At 43.6% G+C, this 19,401-nt stretch overlaps 2 protein-coding genes across 8 annotated transcripts in view; both read left to right on the forward strand.

Annotated features, from left to right (window-relative positions):
* PARP1 (poly(ADP-ribose) polymerase 1) overlaps positions 1 to 13,028 on the forward strand; it is a 34,923-nt gene extending 21,895 nt beyond the window's left edge. For all 3 annotated transcript variants that reach the window (XM_074817768.1, XM_074817770.1, XM_074817769.1), the window contains exons 14-23: positions 1,178 to 1,306; positions 5,923 to 6,006; positions 6,805 to 6,927; positions 7,340 to 7,468; positions 7,821 to 7,919; positions 8,476 to 8,628; positions 8,894 to 9,021; positions 9,410 to 9,471; positions 10,569 to 10,683; positions 12,198 to 13,028. In XM_074817768.1, coding sequence (XP_074673869.1) covers positions 1,178 to 1,306; positions 5,923 to 6,006; positions 6,805 to 6,927; positions 7,340 to 7,468; positions 7,821 to 7,919; positions 8,476 to 8,628; positions 8,894 to 9,021; positions 9,410 to 9,471; positions 10,569 to 10,683; positions 12,198 to 12,279 — 1,104 coding nt within the window. In that variant the 3' untranslated portion in view covers positions 12,280 to 13,028. The remainder of the gene's footprint in view (positions 1 to 1,177; positions 1,307 to 5,922; positions 6,007 to 6,804; positions 6,928 to 7,339; positions 7,469 to 7,820; positions 7,920 to 8,475; positions 8,629 to 8,893; positions 9,022 to 9,409; positions 9,472 to 10,568; positions 10,684 to 12,197) is intronic.
* Positions 13,029 to 18,590: 5,562 nt separating this feature from the next.
* The window catches only part of LIN9 (lin-9 DREAM MuvB core complex component), a 39,755-nt gene continuing 38,944 nt past the window's right edge, over positions 18,591 to 19,401 (forward strand). For 3 of the 5 annotated variants that reach the window (XM_074817771.1, XM_074817775.1, XM_074817776.1), the window contains exon 1: positions 18,591 to 18,669. In XM_074817771.1, the coding sequence (XP_074673872.1) occupies positions 18,591 to 18,669 (79 nt within the window). The remainder of the gene's footprint in view (positions 18,670 to 19,401) is intronic. The other 2 variants (XM_074817778.1, XM_074817777.1) reach the window with 2 other exon arrangements.

Genomic DNA, 19,401 nt, shown 5'->3' on the forward strand with positions numbered 1-19,401 from the left:
AGGAATGAAGTGCAGGTGCAACTATTGCATCTTCTCTGCTACAGAAATAGAGCTGTAGATTGATGAGTGTCATGCATTAAAATAGATGTGTTGGGAAACTTAAGTAGTTTTCCTTTGTCAAGTCTGAAGTCCCTTTAGTGCTCATTCCTGTTTACTCTGTCATTTTAAGGATGTTAATTTGAACTTAATTCAGCAGTCATTTCACATACATCCTGTCTGAAAACACCATTTTATTTTATTTAAAATAGGTACTTCTCATATGTGTTCTGCATCCAAAATTCTCCCAAATGGTGAAGCAACTCCTATGCAGCATTCTGCTTAGTGCACACATTGAGCAGGCTGAGAGAGAAATTATTCACTGCCAGGGAGATCTGGCTATTTAGACAGCTAAGCTAAATAAGAATTCTCTTCCTTCTGCCCAGCGGGGGTTTGTATGTTTATTTAAAGGCATACCCATAACTTAAACTATTTTCAGATTAAATACTTGAATGCTGTTAATAGCTATAAAGATACCAGAGAACATATTTTCAAGCCGTTGCATTATTCTGTGGCCAAATTACAGGATGTCATCTTTCAGTGTGAAGCACTCGATGCATAGCTTTATTTCTGGAAATTTGAATATTGCAGCAAAGTGTCTGTTACACTGCAATGTACAGTGATATTCTGAAGCATCTGGCAGATGCCTTATTGATGCAGTGTTCTATCCATGAAAGCATCCAATTAGAATTGTGGCTAATTGATGAATCCTGTGCTCATCTATGACAGTTTTTATTACAAAAAACTTAATGAAACTAGTTACTACATTTCTATTTTGTCATAAAAGCAACAAAGTAAACAGTCACCTTTTTCACATCAAGGTGTCTATGCAGCAGCAAGCTTGCAGAAAAAGTAATTACTACTGTTGATGGAGGTGAAGCACAGAGTTCCTATTCCCTTAATTCTACTTATATTTTACAGTGCCACGTCTTGAAAGAATGTCTGCCAAATTACTGAATAGGTGGATTTTTAAACCCACTTTGTTCCAAAATGTCAGAGCAATGTCCCACGCTCCCCATGAACTTCAGGCTAGTCATAGCATGCATACACTAAACTGGTTTTGAGTTGTTACCATGGCAGCCAGCCTGTTACTTTTATCCTTTGTGATTTTGCTAATTCTGATACTATTTTTACTTCTCAGGATGAAGAAGCTGTCAGGAAACTGACAGTGGGTGCTGGGACCAAGTCAAAACTTGCAAAGCCAATCCAAGACCTTATTAAGATGATCTTTGATGTGGAGAGCATGAAGAAAGCGATGGTGGAATTTGAGGTGACCACACACGCTCATGTTCTCGCTTCTAACCCTCCTTTCTCTCTTTACATCATACTTATACAACCAGAAGCAAGTTCTTTGCAATCCAGGGTGCATCATACGTCCCAGAAGTCAGCGTGAGTTTTAGATCAGCCTTAAAATAAGGGCAACAGTCTGACCAGAATTTGCCAAGCACTGGAAATAGTAACTTAGTTACCATGCATGCAGTTTTTAAAACATTCGTGCATTCTTTGTTCTTCATTGGGAAATACCTGTATCAATACCTTCAACTTAACAAGCCTATGAGAAACTCATTTGCCAGTCCTGGTGTCGGTAATCATTCTAAGTATTTTTTTTTTCCCAGTGACACATGCATCCTGACCACTGTTTGCTGAATGCTTTTAAAATACTAACACAGCCGATTTCCTGGTGATGGGAGGCAGGAGTCACTTTTTTTTTTGTGAGCAGTGAACCACGTTTGGGGGGGCAGCACTACCACTACTTTATGCAAATGAACATGCAGCTCAGACTTGAGAAATGCTGCCAGCTGATACATACACTAATGAAGTGCCTTGACAAAGTCCAGATACCTCTCTGAACGGGGCCAAACTTGAGACTGATTTTTTTTTTAATTGTTTTATTTCTCACCCTATTTTCATCCATTCTTCTTGATCCATGCTTCTAACAAGCTTTCAGAGAGTGTTCTGGTAGTATCACCTGTCTCTCGTTGCTTACAAACAGTTTTACTGGTGTTCAGAGATCCTGCAGTTTGTTTCAATACAGCCATTCAAACTGGGTTAATTCTAGACAACAAATTTCAGTTTTCTTCAGCCAGCTTAGTTATTCTGCTCTAAGACTTCATATTTAAGCAGCAGTTGTTTGCTCTCTTGTCAGTATATTGTGTCAACTTTTCAGAGCAGGCTTTGCGCCATTTCGTACAGCTTACCTGGAAGTTTTCAGATTGCTTGCCCAACATTTGGTTAATTGTGTTCTCCTTTATCTTCAGTGGTTCTTTACATCAAAGTCTTTTAAAATATTAATAATTTGTTGTAATTGGAACTGGCTAAAGACTCTGAACTGATTATCTGATGTCATTTGGTTTTGTAGGACTCTGTTGGAGCTATGTTAATTCACACCATCTGCAGATCTTTAGGAGACCTGGGGGTCCAGATGGGCTTGTCTTACTATTAGATTTATCTTCCTGTACTGTTGCTGCCAAACAGCTGCTTTCCGTTAGAGGAAATAATGTTTTTCCTAGTTAGAGGTTTTTGTGCATCCTCCGAAAACGGCTGCTTGGTTCCTTTAATCAGCCTGATCTCAAGTATTTAATTCCATCCAGGCACTCTTGCTCTGCCAAAACTGTAGCAAATTCTTAGTCTTTCTGTTACATGACAACAGATTTATCTAATGCATTTCTCTTCCTGCTTCCAATTTAGCTTTTGAGAGTTTTACCTCACCAAGCATACAGGAGTTTATTACAATTATCCATGTCATTGCCTTACATGACATGGCTAGTTTAGAGGGCTGAGTCTGCTCTAGTGCTGTGTCCTCTCTTGCCTGGGTGGAAGGCAAACATCTCCCTTGCCTCTCATAACAGTCTTGGTGCACACGTCTGCGATGTGGAGTTAAATCTTCATGTTACCCTCAGTGCATCTGGCAGTAATTGCAGTGCTCCTGTTTTAGACCCAACCCCTTGGCTGCTGTGCTCTTTTGATGCATCTGATGATAAAGCTTTGGATGCAGTTTAGCTTTATATTAGCTCTGCAGGGCACTGTTTACCTCCCATGACTCACAGGAGACACAAACTCCAGCCCTTTGGCTCTGTGTGGGCTCTGTAAGAGATACATTACTCAGTCACATTGTTGAGGGATGTGTTAGTTTATAGGTGTTAGTGTTAATGCTTATATATGTTAGTTTATAGGTTTATATAATTTATAGTTAGTATAGGTGTCTGCAGCTATTCTGCACACCCAAGTTAAATGGCCCATTTTACTTCTACATGTCCTTCATGATTTTTCACCTAATAATTAGATAATATGGATGGACGGTACTCAACAAGAAAGTATTGGCCCCAAAAGTGTGGGAGCTACAAATCTATTGCAAGTTGTTTTTCATTAGGTTATTAATCTTGGCTTTATGACTCTCGTGTCACTAAGACATGATCAGTTTTGAAGTCTGTCTTCTCTCTTGCAGTCCATCTTGGCTTTTTCAGTATTTGGCTTCATGTATGCTGAGCTGCAGCTAAAGGTGAGAGGTCTCCTAAGCCCAGTAGGTGGAAGTCTCCATACAAAATCACTTCAGGGCTCTCACATCAGTCTGTAGCTTGGAAGAGCCTTCTGAGTTCAGCTTGCAGAGAAGATTTTCTTAAAGCTGGGTTTCCTAGCTCCATTGTAAATAAATAATGTGGAACTTATCCAGGCAGAATGTGATATACATGGTTTCACAGGATCTTCTGTCCTTGAGCTGAATCTTAAACCCATCGAGTTAAGTAAAAGCTAGTTTGACCTGCAGGGTGTATGGTGAGTACTGTCAAGTCCAGAGGGTGTACATATGATCTTTGTAAAAGACTCCATTGGACCTGACTTGTCAAATGTTTTTGTGTTCAGATGGTCCTTAACTGTGCAAGGATTTAATGCAAATGTGAAACTCTCCCAAGATCAGTCAATACACAAACAAAAGCAACATATAAATTAAATCAGACACTGAGGTGAGCAGCTCCAGTGCCGGCACGACCTTCAGCGGAGCACTCCAGTGTGGTGCACAGGGGGTTTCCCGAACCAGGGCAGAGCGGCCCGTGGCTGGCAGGACCTGGAAAGGCCAGGAGCAGCGGTGGCCAAGCCCCTGCCATGTATAAAAGAAGCCCTTAGGCAGCGCAAGCAACCATGGTGTGGCGCAGCAGTTTGTGCGGAAGGGCATGCAGGAATGGTGCTGAGGCTCTGCCGGCTCAACGAGGGAGCAGTGGTATCCACCCAGCAGAAAGCCATGGCCTCTGAGCTCTGCACCTGCCCAGCCAGAGCTGCAGTGGGAACACGCTGACAGCCTGGTGCCAGGCTTTAGGCTGGGCCCTGCTCTCACGGCAGCACTGCTGTGGGGGTGCACCCGGGGAGAGGAGCTCCTCCGCTGAGTGGCAGAGCTCCAGGAGGGGGTGAGTAGGTTGAGGAGTATCAGGGAGCGAGAGAGAGACTACTGGAATCGTACCCTGCCTTCCCAGGGACAGGCCCAACAAGCAGACAGGACATGTGATACGGAGGATTCCCTGCCCTCTCTGCACCTGGCCGAACACGGTGACTTAAGGAATGCTGACAAGTTCCTGCCCGGTGCAGCAGGCGCCTCTCCTCTGTGACTGCCCCACCTTCCCAGGTGCTCCTGTGTAATACGTGCGAGGCTCTGCAAGTGGAACTGAACAATAACAAGGACAATAGTTCATCTAGCATGGTTAAGTTGGCCTGTGTCAAAACTGCCCAGGTGGCCAAGAAGGCCAGGAGCATCCTGCCTTGCATCAGAAAACAGCAGGACTAGGGAAGTGATCGTCCCCCTGTACTCGGCACTGTTGAGGCCACACCTCAGACACTGTGTTCAGCTTTGGGCCCCTCACTACAGGAGACACAGGGGTGCTGGAGCGCATCCAAAGAAGGGCAACGAAGCTGGTGAAGGGTCTAGAGCACGAGTCTTATGAGGAGCAGCTGAGGGAACTGCGGTTATTTAGCCTGGAGAAAAAAGTAGGCTATTAGACCTTATCTCTCCCTACAACTACCTAAAAGGAGGTTGTAGCAAGGTGGGTGTGGGTCTCTTCTCCCAAGTAACAAGCAATAGGACAAGAAGAAACGGCCTCAAGTTGCACCAGGGAAGGTTTAGATTGGATTTTAGGAAAAATTTCCTAACTGAAAGGGCTGTCAAACGTTGGAGCAGGCTGGCCAGGAAAGTGGTTGAGTCACCCACCATCCCTGGAGGTATTTAGAAGACATGTAGACTAGATGTGGTGCTTAGGGACATGGTTTAGTGGTGGACTTGGCAGTGTTAGGTTAGTGGTGGACTTGATCTTAAAGGTCTTTTCCAACCCTAAACAGTTCTATGATTCTAAATGCAGGCAACCAAGACATTGCTTTTATCTTAGTTGCCTTTTTTTTGTTTGTTTGTTTCTCATTAATGAGTATGAAGCATCTTATAACCTCTTTGCATTTGATCCTTGATAACTGTAGGGTAAAGTTGGAAGAAGGTGTCTAGGTTGTACCTAGAGACACAGATGATCTTATGAACAAGAATTATTTCATTCAGTTTGCTGCTTTGCCACCCTCAAATATGTGGGTACTGAAGTGACGGAGGAATCCATCCAGGTCAATATTAGACTTCTAGCCAGACACTTAGTACCCTATTTTTGTGTTGCCCTAGCATGCATGCTAAGTTTCCTCTTGCAGTATTCCTTTGTTTATAGGATGTCTTCTCAGTAGCGTGCACTGTCTGTCTGACATCACTCCTCAATCCACAGAGATCAATACCAAGTCTGAAATGCTTCTATTCTTTGTGTGGCCAGTCCTACCAGGATGGAGAGATTTGTTCCTTAGAAACCAGAGAGGGAATGTTGCATTGGTTTCAGTGCAGTGAAATCCTGTTTTAATTGTTTGAATCTTCATCAGATTGACCTGCAGAAGATGCCATTGGGAAAACTGAGCAAGCGGCAGATCCAGAGCGCATACTCCATCCTTAACGAGGTTCAGCAGGTGAGCGTGAAAGACATGTTAGCATGAGAGGGGAATTCAGAAGTTTTTCTGGGCTCGTCGTGGGATGAATGCTGAGCTGTGGTATAAAGATCTGTACTCTTTCACTGGAGAAGAGGATGTGACTTCCATGGGTAACTAGTTAGTTCTCTTTGCTGTTGTACCAGTTTGGGCAGTACTTGTATCTTTCACGCTTTTGTAGCACAAACTTTGGGCGGAGCCAGATGTAAATGGCGGTTGAGCAAATGAAACCGCTGTCTTGATCTAATAGCAAGCTGGTGTTTCCACCCCAGAGAAATCTGTTTGAGGATGAGAATAAAGGTTGACACAGGAAAGGGTCTGGCTTGATGACATTACTGTATTTACACATCATGATCTGGACCGTTCCAAGAATCACTACATAGTACTGCCTGAACAGCTTGCAGAAGTGTACCAGCATAACCCATTTTTTGTCATGGGCTCCCTGGCAAAGCATAGAGAGTTTTACTTCAGTTGTTAGAGTAGACCAGATCCTTGCCCCTTCCATATCCAGAAGCCTTTATTTTTGCCGTCCAAAAACATAATCCCCATTAGATTTTTCTTGTATCAGAAATTCTGTGTATTTCTGTGCAAGTATTGTGACTTACTATATGCAAAAGAATTAAATAGAATTGCCCTTTTTAGTTCTATGAGAGCTTCAGCATTAACACTATTTGTATAGCTGCTTCTGTGTATTAGTCCTCAAGTATCTTGTGTGTGTCTATTGCTATGGAGACTTAATCTTACTTAATAACTTTCTTTGGTGCTTGTTGTCTTGTTTAGGCAGTTTCTGACAGTGGTTCAGAATCACAGATCTTGGACCTCTCCAACCGCTTCTATACTCTGATTCCTCATGATTTTGGGATGAAGAAACCACCTCTCCTAAATAACTTGGAATACATTCAGGTATTGACTGGACACAGTATGTTGTTTGCAGGTGACAGGTCTGATATCAGATGTCTAACAGAAAGAACTTGTGAGGTTTTAAGACTTACTTTAAACTCATCCTTTCATGAGGTTAAGCTTGTTTTTCTTAAGAATATCTTCTTGTTTGTTTATGTGCATATATGTGTGTGTACATATACAAATAGATATATGTTATACATTATGGTCTATGTATACATGCATGTGTATGTTTTAATATATTTAAGTGTGTGTGTATATATATATCTCTCTTTTTAAAAAAAGACAATGGTATTGTGGTGTTAGATGGTAGTGTGTGGCCAGTGATTCAAGATACTTTTGTGATTGGGGCTATTCCAGAGTTGTTCTGAACATGTCAAGGGCACAAGTGAGATAACCTCTTTAAATTCTTCAGGCTAAAGTGCAGATGTTGGACAACTTGCTTGATATTGAGGTTGCTTACAGCCTTCTCAGAGGTGGAAATGAAGATGGAGATAAAGACCCAATTGACATCAACTATGAAAAACTTCGAACAGATATTAAGGTAGAGGAAATAAAAGGAATTGAGTGACTGAATACAAGCTGATGTCCTGTTAGTTTGGAGTGTAACAAGTCAGATGGACTCAGCCCTTGGCAACCTCCTCCAGCTGACTTTGCTTTGAGTAGAGGAATTGGAAATCATCTCAATTTCCAGAGGTGCTTTCCCATCTCAGACATTCTGTGACTGAGTGCTGTCTGTATACCTGTACACGTTCTCTAGCTGGGAATAAATTTCCGCCTAAATGATAAAGGAGGCTTAAACTGGGGAGTTGCAAGCATAGGGTAGATGGCATTGTATTATAAGAAGCCTGCTAGTTTGTATGCTAAAGAAACTTTTCTTGTTTGCCTCTTTGCAGGTTGTTGACAAAGATTCGGAAGAAGCCAAGATTATTAAACAATATGTGAAAAATACTCACGCTGCTACTCACAATGCATATGATCTCAAAGTCGTGGATGTAAGCTGGGCAATAATGGGATTTTAGTTTGTGAAGATGGACTCTTCTAAGTTGACTTGTTCGCAGTTTCCTTTTATTTTTGAGCAGCTTATCTAGCTTCCATTGTTGAAGGGATGGTTTAATAGACCAATTGCTAATTAATAGAATAGCAAAAGTCTAGGCAGAGATGAGTCTAAGCTTACTGAGGTGTCTTTGGGCCATGTTTTTATTTTAATTTAATTGGCCTCAAAAAGGAGGTGGAGGAGTAATCATCTTCTAAAATTGAGCCTTAGTTCATTGAATGATTTTTCAGAAGACTGTGGTCTCATGAAAATACAGAAGGGAAGGTGGAGAAGTAATCAATAACAAGTACTGTGTGATCAGTGCTACCTTTCTTTTGCTAGCATGACATAGCAAGCTGCAAATACTGAAAACCTCCAGATCAATTTTCGTAGCAGATTAGTGTATATTCCAGGCTGGGTGATTTTTTTTTTTTTTTTCCATCTGATTAGTTGCATGAAGGTAACGGTTTATTTGCTTGGTTGTTCTTTTTCTCCTACCCCTTTTTGAATTGAAGATCTTCAGGATCGAGCGTGAAGGAGAGAGTCAGCGTTACAAGCCATTTAAGCAGCTTCATAATCGCCAGCTGCTGTGGCACGGTTCCCGCACCACCAACTTTGCTGGTATCCTCTCTCAGGGTCTCCGGATCGCTCCCCCTGAAGCACCTGTGGTATGTTAAACAGCTTCTCTGGCTGCCTGCATCCCTGTGCCCGGAGATGGCCACCATCGGAGACAACCTAAATAAGAGAATTTGTGTGGGGAGGGCCCAGTGTTACCTCTCAGCATGCAGACAACATTGTGTGTCCAGAGTGGGTTGCTGACTGGTATGCACAAGAGCTTGAGTTGCAGCTTTGCTCTCCTGGGAGCCCAGCCAGGTGGATTGAATGCTGCCTTTGTGTTATTGTCCCAATTTTTTTTTTTTTTCCTGCTTGCAGACCGGCTACATGTTTGGGAAGGGCATCTATTTTGCAGACATGGTATCCAAGAGTGCCAACTACTGTCACACATCTCAAGCTGATCCCATAGGCTTAATACTACTGGGAGAAGTTGCCCTTGGAAATATGTAAGTAACTGATGAAGAGTATTTGCCGAACATGCTTAATATATTGTGGTAGAAAGTGACGCTAAAATTGAAAGCCTTTTTTTCAGTGTGAAGAATGAGTACATGGTATTTCTTAAGAAATAAGATTTCTTTTTTCTTAAAATGAGAGCTATTTGCTGGGGAAAAAAAAAACCCAACCTGTGCTGCGGGTCTAGAATCTTGTACTAAATGCCAGTATCATTAAAATTAGTAAATGAGACAAAGAAGGAAGGCTGTTTGGTTCCAGAAGACTAGAATCTAAATTAACTCTATATATTCACTCACCATAAGCTGAAGCCTGAAAAAAAATTGCTTTTCACCAAGATAACTTAAGACGAATGTCAAATTGTGTGTTTTTTGTGCTGTCCAGGTATGAGCTAAAGAATGCTTCTCACATAACAAAATTGCCGAAGGGAAAACACAGTGTGAAAGGTGAGCATTAGTAGTTGTCACTGGTAATGTGTTATTGATGGCAAACTCACATTGTGGCTCTCTGCTTAGCAAAGAGAACTATAGTAATTTCATAGCTGTACTTCCTTTAAGAGTTTGCATAATGTTGCCCTGTAGTTGTATCTGTACGTGTGTATGTGGTGTTTTGAGATGGGAGTTAGTACACTTGGAATGTTGAGACTGAAGTTAATGTGTTCACTGAAGCTCAGGAGGAAACTTTTATTTGATATTACACAAGAGAAAATGTAAGGTGTGTTGTCCAACTTCTTACTTGCTTTCATCATAATGATACTATGTATTTTAGAAGAAAGATGAGGGGTTTGACAGATCAGAAGAATAATTGTTTAGCTTTCAAAGTGCCTTAGAAGCTTGGAGAGAAGGGAAAAGCTAAGAATAAAGGTTCAGATGGAACAGCTGTTCTCATTACACTTCTATCTGCAAAAAGTATCAGTATATTGCACTGAAAAAGAAGATGAGAGAAAAGACTTAGTGCTCTAATTCAAGCAAAAGAAATGGTAATCATTATCTTCTGTAACGAGATGGGAGAGTGGAGAACAGTAGCATTCAGTAACGAGTGGCTTTTCTTAAACTATTCATTTCGAGAGGCTTAAAAATCAGTTGCCTAAAATAGAATAAAATGTGATTTAGCATCTTTTTCAATACATACTACTCTATTACGGATGTCAAATCAGATTTGTATTGAAGAGTTCAAAGACAGTAAGAGTTGGTTTGTTATACTTCTCTGAAAATGCTGCAATGTGCATGTTTTCATTAATGGACCTAGGATGTGAGAGCCATAAGTCTGGTCTGTTTTAGCTTTGATCATACAGATTAGACAATTAACAGCCACAAGTCTCATTCTTGCTCTTAGGGTAGCAGAGTACAACTACTATTAAGTACGGTCATGTTGAATTGAATATACAGACTGTATTCTTTGTGTTCTTTTTAAGCTACTTTTGCACTTGGTCAGCATTTGAATATATATGTGAAGTAATATCTGGCTGGCTGAGTCATTTTATTTATGTGCAAAGTCTGTGTTTGCCTTCTAGATTTGTAACAAATGTCTTTTCCCTTCCTAGGCTTGGGCAAAACTGCACCTGATCCCACAGCCACTACCACCCTTGGTGGTGTAGAGGTTCCCTTAGGGAATGGGATCTCAACAGGAATTAATGATACTTGTCTTCTGTATAATGAGTATCCTTTGCTGTTATGTTGGCTGTATGCTGTGTTTGAGTGTTGCTGAGTTTAGGACCTTGCTAATGTTGGTCAGGAGTTTTGGCACACTGTGTTTTGTTTCTTTTAGATCTGCTTTGGAGTACTCATAGACAATTTGGAGTCTTTTCTCCAGGGGAGATGATTTTATAGTTGTCACACTTAGAATGTCATTCTGCAAAAAAAGGAAACGATGCACGTAGCAAATAGCTGTTGCCCTGACAGGACTCAATACCTGAAGGCATCGGAGTGTCCAGGCAACACTGCCCAGTGGTGCCTTGCCCAGAGACATGCCAGGACAAGAGGAGGGGAATGCAGCCTGTGGGTTCACATCACTCCAGTTGTGTTTCTTCCTTGTGGTGCTGTGACTGGCCAGCTTGGCCAGGAGGAGGTGGGGGAGCCAGCTCTGTGGCTTGATGGAGTCTCTCATCACAAAGAAGTCTTGTGTTCCCCAGGCCTTTTGCAAGTATTGAGGTAAACCTCAGATGCCCATCAGACATGTAGCCATTAAGTCTCTTTCTAGGCAGAATTGCCCCCAAATGAATGTGTGCTCAACATTCACCATAATGAATGAGGTCATAAGAATAAGTGATGTCTAAGGTCCCAGATCAATCTCTTCACTGCCAGTGAAGCAAATAGCCCATTAATACAAGCTCTGGGTTGTGTAGAAACTGTCTTCTCTCTTGGTAAGCTGTTGCTCTTACAAGCAGTCTTGGCAACAGAACTCATGGCAGTACTGTTTTTATCTTGAGTTTTTTTAAATATAGCAGCTGTCTTGGTCAGATGATAAACTATAATACAGTTAATAATAGCTAATGGAGGTAACACGATGTGCATTCCTTTTGTTTTACGCTGTTTGATGGGGATGCTTTTCATCTAAAATTTGGGTTAGAGGTAAGTTTGAGGCCTAAAGCATTGAGTAACAAATAGGCAAGCTAGGAATGTCTTCTGAAAAAATAAAATGGTGCGGTGTGGTCAAGCACTGCCAACCATTGTAGAACTCTGTGATTCCAACTTGAGTTTTTTTAGCGGGAAATTAAGAGGGCATTAATGACTTTGTGGTAGAAGGTAGCAATAGAGCTGCAATTACAATTGTAGATACCAGGTCTGTAACTACAGATGTCATCTAGCCTACATCACTGTTTAGATAGCAAGAGAGATGATGTGTATATGGCTCTGGCTGACAAAAACTAATATTCAAGAGCTGCAGCCTTGTATCTAAGTCAGTTCACCTGCCTGTCACTCAGGATTCCTGCTACACCATCGTTAATTCTTCATATGACTGTTAGTTGCTTGTTTCAAACTGTTGTGTAAAACATTTTCAGATTCAAAGAAAAGTAAAATTTAAAGATTTGTGGTTTGAGCTGTTAGAACTGCTTAATCACACAGGCGTCTGTGTGGTAACTTAAGTTCAAAGGTGAAGTTTGACTGTGTTTTGAGGTTGTTCTGTGGTACTATTATCAACAACTATAATTATTCCTTAACATTCTTCCCAGATATATTGTGTATGATGTTGCTCAGGTAAATCTGAAGTACCTGCTGAAACTGAAATTCAACTATAAGACGTCACTCTGGTGAACAATATTTAGGAGCCCTGTTAGAGTTATACTGTAGTTACACTATAGCGTTGACTTCTGACATGCTTACGCATTGACTTCTCTTACCAAGATATCAAGAGCTAAACTGCAGAAGAGGTTACTAAATCCTATTTAGTACAACACTTAGTGAAAGTTTTATATAAATGTGTGGTAACACATGGACCTCAATTCTGATCAGAACGAGTACCTGGTTTTGTTTTATACCACTGCTAATTTCAAGGCTTTCAAGTATTTCTTTTAATTGACCAAACTGACAAAAAAAAAAATCAAGCTTGTGTTTTTAGCCAAACAGAGCTGGGCAATAGCAGGAGAAGGAACTTGAGGGTGTTTGTGATATTTGCTCTGTTAAGCTTCCTCTTGTTTAAGATACCCTTTTTCAGTTTTCATTTGAATAAATGATAAATGTGCATTTATTTTGAGGTAAAAAATAAAAGCTAATTTCATACTAACAGCTTTATGTTTCAAAACTTCCAAATTGTTTTGGTTTTGAGTCGTGATTTAAATGTATTTGGTAGAATGTTCTTAAACATGGTATCTCTCTCTGAAGATCAAATGCCAAATATTGAAATCTGTAGTCACGTTTCAGGAAGTCATGGTGAAATGAAAATTTGGACTTTCCACTGAGACTTCATCTGTCAACAGTTGGTGTGGTAAACATGGAAAATGAACTTGTGGCTGTTTGAATTTAGTATTAGCCCCAATAAACCTCCTTTAAATATCTACCTTCAACGTGATGTAAGTTGGTTGTTGTAGACTGAAGTCCTAACAAAGCCGTAAGTTGACTTTGGGCTCAAGCTTCACTCCTCATGACCTGGAATGAGGTCTGTTGCCACTCTGTGGGTAGTCTTTGAATTCCCTGTCTTGAAACATCAATATAAACTAATAATTTCCATGTTCGGTGATGTTTGTTACTTCTTACTTTTAGCAAGTCATTAAGCAATATGGGAATGCTTGACTATATAGCAACATCAGTTCTTTCTCTTCAAAAATTACTGAGTTGTTAGAGCAAGTTGGCTGATCCCCAGGGTCATCTCTGCATGGGAAATGTGTTCACTATCTCCTCCACTATAACAGTTCCCTTCCCAAGAAGGGACAGTTCAAGCTCATTCTGACAATTGCAGATTCAGTCTTTGGTGACCTGCACGGGAAAAAAAAAATCCATTTCCTAAAACGTTGTGATGCTCCAGTGCCTTTTGGAAGAGGAGCTCCAAGACAAAATAGCTTATGCTGGAGTTGTTTCCAGGACCTGTGAGGAGGGGAGGATGAGGAGTGCTAGATGGAAAACAGCAGATGCTGTTGGGGAGAGAAGGAAATGTGGAAGGCGTAAGTCACATGTCTTGAGGACAGTTGAACCCAAGAGAGTCAATTGAGGTTGATGCTCATGGAAGTGAAGAGAGTGTCCCTTGTCTTCTGATTCTTCAGTGGCTTAACCAGTGGCTAATCATTGTTTCGCTTCCAACAGAAACATTTTGTCAGTCATTTAAGACAAGTATAATCTTGCCAGTCTCTGAAAGCAAACGTGAGAAATGGTTCAGTTTTGTTGAAGTAAATTTTTTTTTTCCTCAAAAAAAATCTTACCATTCAGTTTGGGACCAAGAATTAAAAGTCGATGCTTTTGATGTTCCTTCTGTCACGTGTACCAGAGGTAGCTGAGTTCCCTTTTGCTGTAAGACCTCTTGTCCTGCTGTAAGCACTGTGTAGCGCAAGGAGTGTTTTACGATGTGTCTAGTGCTCAGTTATAATTGCAGCACAATCAGGTATATCCCATGCTGTCTCTAACGTTGCAAATACAGCGGTAAAAGATAGTGGGTACAGGACTCTCTGAAGAGGCAACAGGTGCTGTTTGGGGTCCATAGGAGAGCCCTGGCGTGACTGTCCTGCAGTGGAATCGAATGTGAATTCAGGGTGCTGCTTCTGGTGCCAGCTTGTTGCATCACAAAGCAGCCCTGCTTCTGAAAGCAAGTGCTGGTGCTGCTGTGACCCAGTGTACAGACAGCCTTTCCCTGGGGCCAGGCTGAGAAGAGCAGCACAGTAACAACCACTGAAGGCATTGCTTTTGGAGTATGTGCACGAAGCAGAGCTGGATGAATAAGTAGTCCTATTTCTGTCAAAGCTACTTGAAAGGAATGAGTTGTCAAGACATTAGGTCCCCTGACATCCTCTGCTTTTTTCAGAGGAGGGATGTTGAGGAATGACTTATGATCTAAATGTTAAACTACAAAAAGCAGCAATTTATAAATATTTAACCATTTTATCTTTATTTAGCGTGGCTGGAGGCTCTGTTGTACAATGGTTCACAAATGTTAAGATAGTCTATGCAGTTTATATGAATTGGGTAAACTGAAGGAAGCCAGCCTAGGCTTCCTGATTGGCAGTCAGTGTAAATTGTTTGTGACTTGGCTGAGTTCATGCAGGAAGGAGGTGGCTAAGAAAAAAAAAATACAGCACAGATCACCCAACCTGGTACTTAAGGCACAAAACAATCTAAATCAGTTGGTACAGCCTCTAATGAAATCCCCCCCGCTTCTGTTTCTAATCAGAGGAAAGGAGGATTTAAAAAAAAAAAAAAAAGTATGAAAAAGACGTCTGGGCACATCAAACTTTCTCAATACCGTAAAGAGTTGTACACATGTTCTTAAATGAGTCATGCAGTCTTTGTAATTACTGAGGTCTTTGCTTCAGCTTTCTTTCTGGAAAGCTGTTCTGGACCTCCTTCTATGAGTTCTGGGGACATAATTTTCTGCTGAAGTGTTTTTGTGGTCAATTTACATCCCACTTAGTATTTTGCTTAAATTGCTTTTATATATGTGGTGAGGTGTCTAACTTAGTCCATCATACTCTCACTCCTTCTGTTATGCCCATAAAAAAAGTTTCCACTGTTGTGGAGTACATGCATATGACCAAGAGCTTGTGTGTCCTTTTACTTTCAAATAAATGCCAGGCTACTTCCCCAGAAATTGTCGTTTTGGAGCTGCAGTGGTGCTGATGAGAAGATAGGCAGATGTAGATCCCAGACAAGATGATTTGCTGGATTTTCATTCGTTCCAGTTTGAAGGGCCGGTCAGTGGGCATTGCGGGTTGCTTTCACAGAGATACACAAGTATGGTCTGAAGGCGAGAAGAAGGAATGTCTTACCAACATCCGAAAGGGGAAACTACTGCTTCCCCCACCCCCTTGTTACAAATTTTAATTTCATAACTGATTAATGCAGCAGGACTCAGACTTCACAGGAATGTGCTTCAGTGACTGAAGAGCACACTCTTCTGCCAGCTGGCTGTGTTTTTCTTCCTACTACCAGTGCCTGCCTAGAGGAGGTGAGAAAATGACACCCTAGCCATCTCCTGTCCCCAGGACATGGCACTACCTGCACCGTGCTGACAAGACTCTGAATGCGTGGATTAGTAGGTAGCGTAACCCATGTCTTAATGTCATCTGCAGTAATTAAGAAGGAATGGGAGCACGGAAGTGCTTTCTGCAGCATTTCGGCGCGCACCATTAAGAGCAGTTGCCTGACATGACCCTCTGGGAAAGCGAATGGCATGAGTGAAGCCAGTTTAAAGGTCTCCCTCCATCTGTGCAGGCAGGTGAGTCAGCAGTACCTGATGGCAGGTTGTTAGCAATGAGCACAGATGCTCTCGGTCACTGTGTCTGTCTTACAAAATAGTAGTGTTGCTTCCACATCACCCAAGTGCAAACTACAAATTCGCCAGAATGGTAAAAGAATGCACTGAAAACATTGTGTATATGTCCACATACTGTCCGGTAGCACTGTCTGTGGCTTTGTCAAACAGGGCTGCATTTCTGTGACTTGGAAACAGCATGCGCAGGAGAAATGAAAAACCAGAATATTAGAGATAACTGCAGCATTCATAAAAGGCCAAGATGTAAAAGGTCCTTTATAGCAGGAATCCTTATGATAGTGTTGATTGTTACCACAGTGAAGGTAATAGCTTCTGCTAAACACTTTCCAAATGCAGCTGTTGGAATGAAATGAAGGAATATCCAGCATCATGCTGTTGGGGGATGAATTCTACCTTCTGACCTGGTAATTATTAAGATGATAGACAGGAGGTGTTGGGGGTGGGGGGAAATCTCTTAGCTTTTTCATCTGCTTTGTAGTTCTATCACAATGCACAAAGAAGCCCTGAAGGGCATTGGATTTTTTGGTTTCTTTTTCCCTCTTTCATTTTCCTTCTAGAAACTCAGGCTCTAAGGACTGTTGCAAAATGTGATTGTGTTGTAGAAAACTTTTCTTCCCTCTCCTGAAAATCCCTTGCCTCGGTGAAAGCTCTGACATCAGGGTGGTGCTGGGCAACGGCTGCTTTCAGCACAGCGAGACCTGATGACAAGGTTTACAAAGCACAGCAGTAAAAATCTCGTTGATGATCAGTGTCTTCTGTCAACTGTGGAAGTCTCGGTGTCACCACTCTTAGTTGAGCATTAACATACAACCCTTGGAACCAAGGGGAGCCAAGCTGAAATGCAGAAAAAGTGTTAGTGTCGCTAACATGTTGTTGTTTACCTGAGCCTGGAAGGTCTGGTCCACATCAGGCCTTTTGAGTGGTGGAGGTGTTTTATTAAAGGGGAAAATCATACAGCACTTAATGCTGCATAATTTTTGCCTTTGAAATAGCACATTACTATTTTGTTGCTTTTTGCTATAAGTTTATTTAGTGTTATGCCTATGGTGCTTTGCATCTCTCTACTGTAGTTGCTTTGGTTTGTGCTGCTCAGTATGGAAAGCTCTCGCTGAAATGTCTTGGGCCCTTTGGGGGCTAAGGAGAAGGAAGGCTGTTTTAACAGCCTTTCAAAATGACCTGGAAAAGGGGGTGGAAATGCATGCTGGGCTTTGTCTTTTCTTTTTACTTTTTCTGTTTTGTTTTGTTTTAAACTCTGCTACAGTGTACCTAGAAAGCCCCGGGGAATTTCTAAAGGATTTTGCTCAGTTTGTTTCTTCTTTTAGAAACTCACTTTTTTCCTTTTAAGCACAAGGGCAGCATCGATTTTTTTTTTTTCATTTTTTTTAAAATTGTTTAATAACATGACCTATATCCTCTCAATGTTCTAGAGTACCTAGTCATCTGAGTTCATCAGCAAATTAAGAACACAAATTAACTCTATTCTGTGTGCTGTGATATAAATTTTGTGTTTTGCAGAATCCTTAGTTTCACCTAGATGCTTTTACAGAGATGCAAACAAACAGGCATAGCATCCATTTTGCATCACAGCATGGTGCTGTTGGCAATATGTTTAAGATGTGACACTGACTTAGCCTTCACTAAGATATGCTGTTAATTTATTTTGAATTTCAGTTTGCATTTTCATGTATTAAAAAAAAAAAAACAAACAGAATTTTGTCTGGTGTAAGTAGCAGTAGGTAGTGTTGTTAAAGCCCAACACAGGTAGAGTCTGGCCCATAAGCATTTAAGATGTTTGTGGTTTCATCTCCACGCTTAGACTTCTTGATGCAGAAGCTTTAAAATTCACTGTGGTGCAGAGACCTCGGGGGACTACGCAAGGAAACCATCTCTGCTGCTTGCGGAAAGCTTTCAGCTGTCACGGTTGGGAACTGCATCAGAGAGCAGGCCCAGACAAGGAGTTTGTTAGGCAACAACCCTCTGCTGTCAGTGGTTTGTTGGCTCTCGCCCTGGGTGAGAACAAGTGAGAGCTTGACCTTCAAGAGAGTGCCATACACCACGACTACGGGGCCAGGACTGGTCATGCTGGGTTTTTTATTCTTACCCCTTACTCCTCCTGCAGTCTCACCTCTGCACTCATTTTGGTTAGGCTGGGGACAGCTAACCGTGAAAAGCGGAGACAAGGAAAATAAGTACAGTTTAGCAAAGTACTATTTAATGAAGGAAGAGGGATATACAGGGCTTCTTTAAAGACTCCCAAGTTAGCACGGCTACTTGGGGGTGGCCCTTTGGACCGAGTGCCCGTCTTCCCCCCCCCCCCCGCCCCGAACCGCCAGCCGCCCGTTCCCCTCATCCTGCCGGGATCCAGGAGGCCCGCGCGGGGAGTGTACGGTTTGTGTCCCGGGCGCTGTCGCCCTCTCCCTCGCACCGAAGCGCACCGGGGCACAGCCCCTGTCTTCTCCCCGAGCGGCCCGGCGCGGCGAGCGGCCCGCCGCCCCTTCCCTCCCTTGCCCTCCGCCGGCGGCTCCTCGGGGCGGCGAACGCCCGCTGCTCCCCCGCCCTCCCGCGCACGCGCCCGCCGCGCGCCCGGCCCGCGAGCGCCGTCCCCGCGCGGCAGCGCCGCCTCGCGCAAGGCCCCGTCTCCTCCCCCAGAATGCACCGCGCCAGGCAGCCTTTGAAAAAGCGGCGCGGCTCGTTCAAGATGGCGGAGCTCGATCAGCTGCCTGACGAGAGTGAGTAGCGACCCGTGCCCCTGCCGCCGCCGCCCTCCCGGCACCGCCGCCCCCTCGCCCCAGCCTCCCCCCCCCCCCCTCCCCCGGCGGGACACCCGCGCCGCGCCCCGCCGCCGGCCCGCCTCCCTCCCTCTCGTCGTGGGCGCTGTGCGGGGCCGGAACCCGAGCCTCCTCCCTGGCAACCGGGCCGGCCCGGCCCCCCCCAACCCCCGGCCGCCGCCGCCCCTCCCGGGCGAGGCCCCGGCCCAGCTGGTGGCGCGGGGAGGGCGACGGGCGAGGAGCTCGCTCCCGAGGCTGCGACCCCCGTTGCCCTCGGGGGTGCCGGGGCTGGGCCCCCCGCCCCGCCCGGGTGAGGCAGCGGGGCTGGCCGGGCGTCACCTGCCGGGCGGGCAGGCTGCGGGGCGGGGGCGCGGCACCGGGAGCCGGGCGGGGAGCGGAGGGCGTGAGTGTGCGGGGCGCACCTGACAGCCTGCCCTGCCGGGGGGGCGAGGGCAGCGCGGGGGAAGGAGCGTCCTGCCCCGGGGAAGGGGTGAGTAGCCCAGTGCTGCTGTCCCTTCTGTCGCCCTGGGGGGAAGGAGGGCTTGTGTTTTCATAGTGTGTGCTGTGTACAGCGGGAGCACCGCTGAGGGTCCGGGGGGGTTAGGGCATGCACATTGCATCTAGGGGGCACTGATAAATGCGGAGGGAAGAGCTCAGAGACCCTGTATTGTGTGCTAGTAGATGAAAGCTAGT

The sequence above is a fragment of the Strix aluco genome, chromosome 3, assembly GCF_031877795.1.
Source record: "Strix aluco isolate bStrAlu1 chromosome 3, bStrAlu1.hap1, whole genome shotgun sequence".
Classification (NCBI taxonomy): Eukaryota; Metazoa; Chordata; class Aves; order Strigiformes; family Strigidae; genus Strix; species Strix aluco.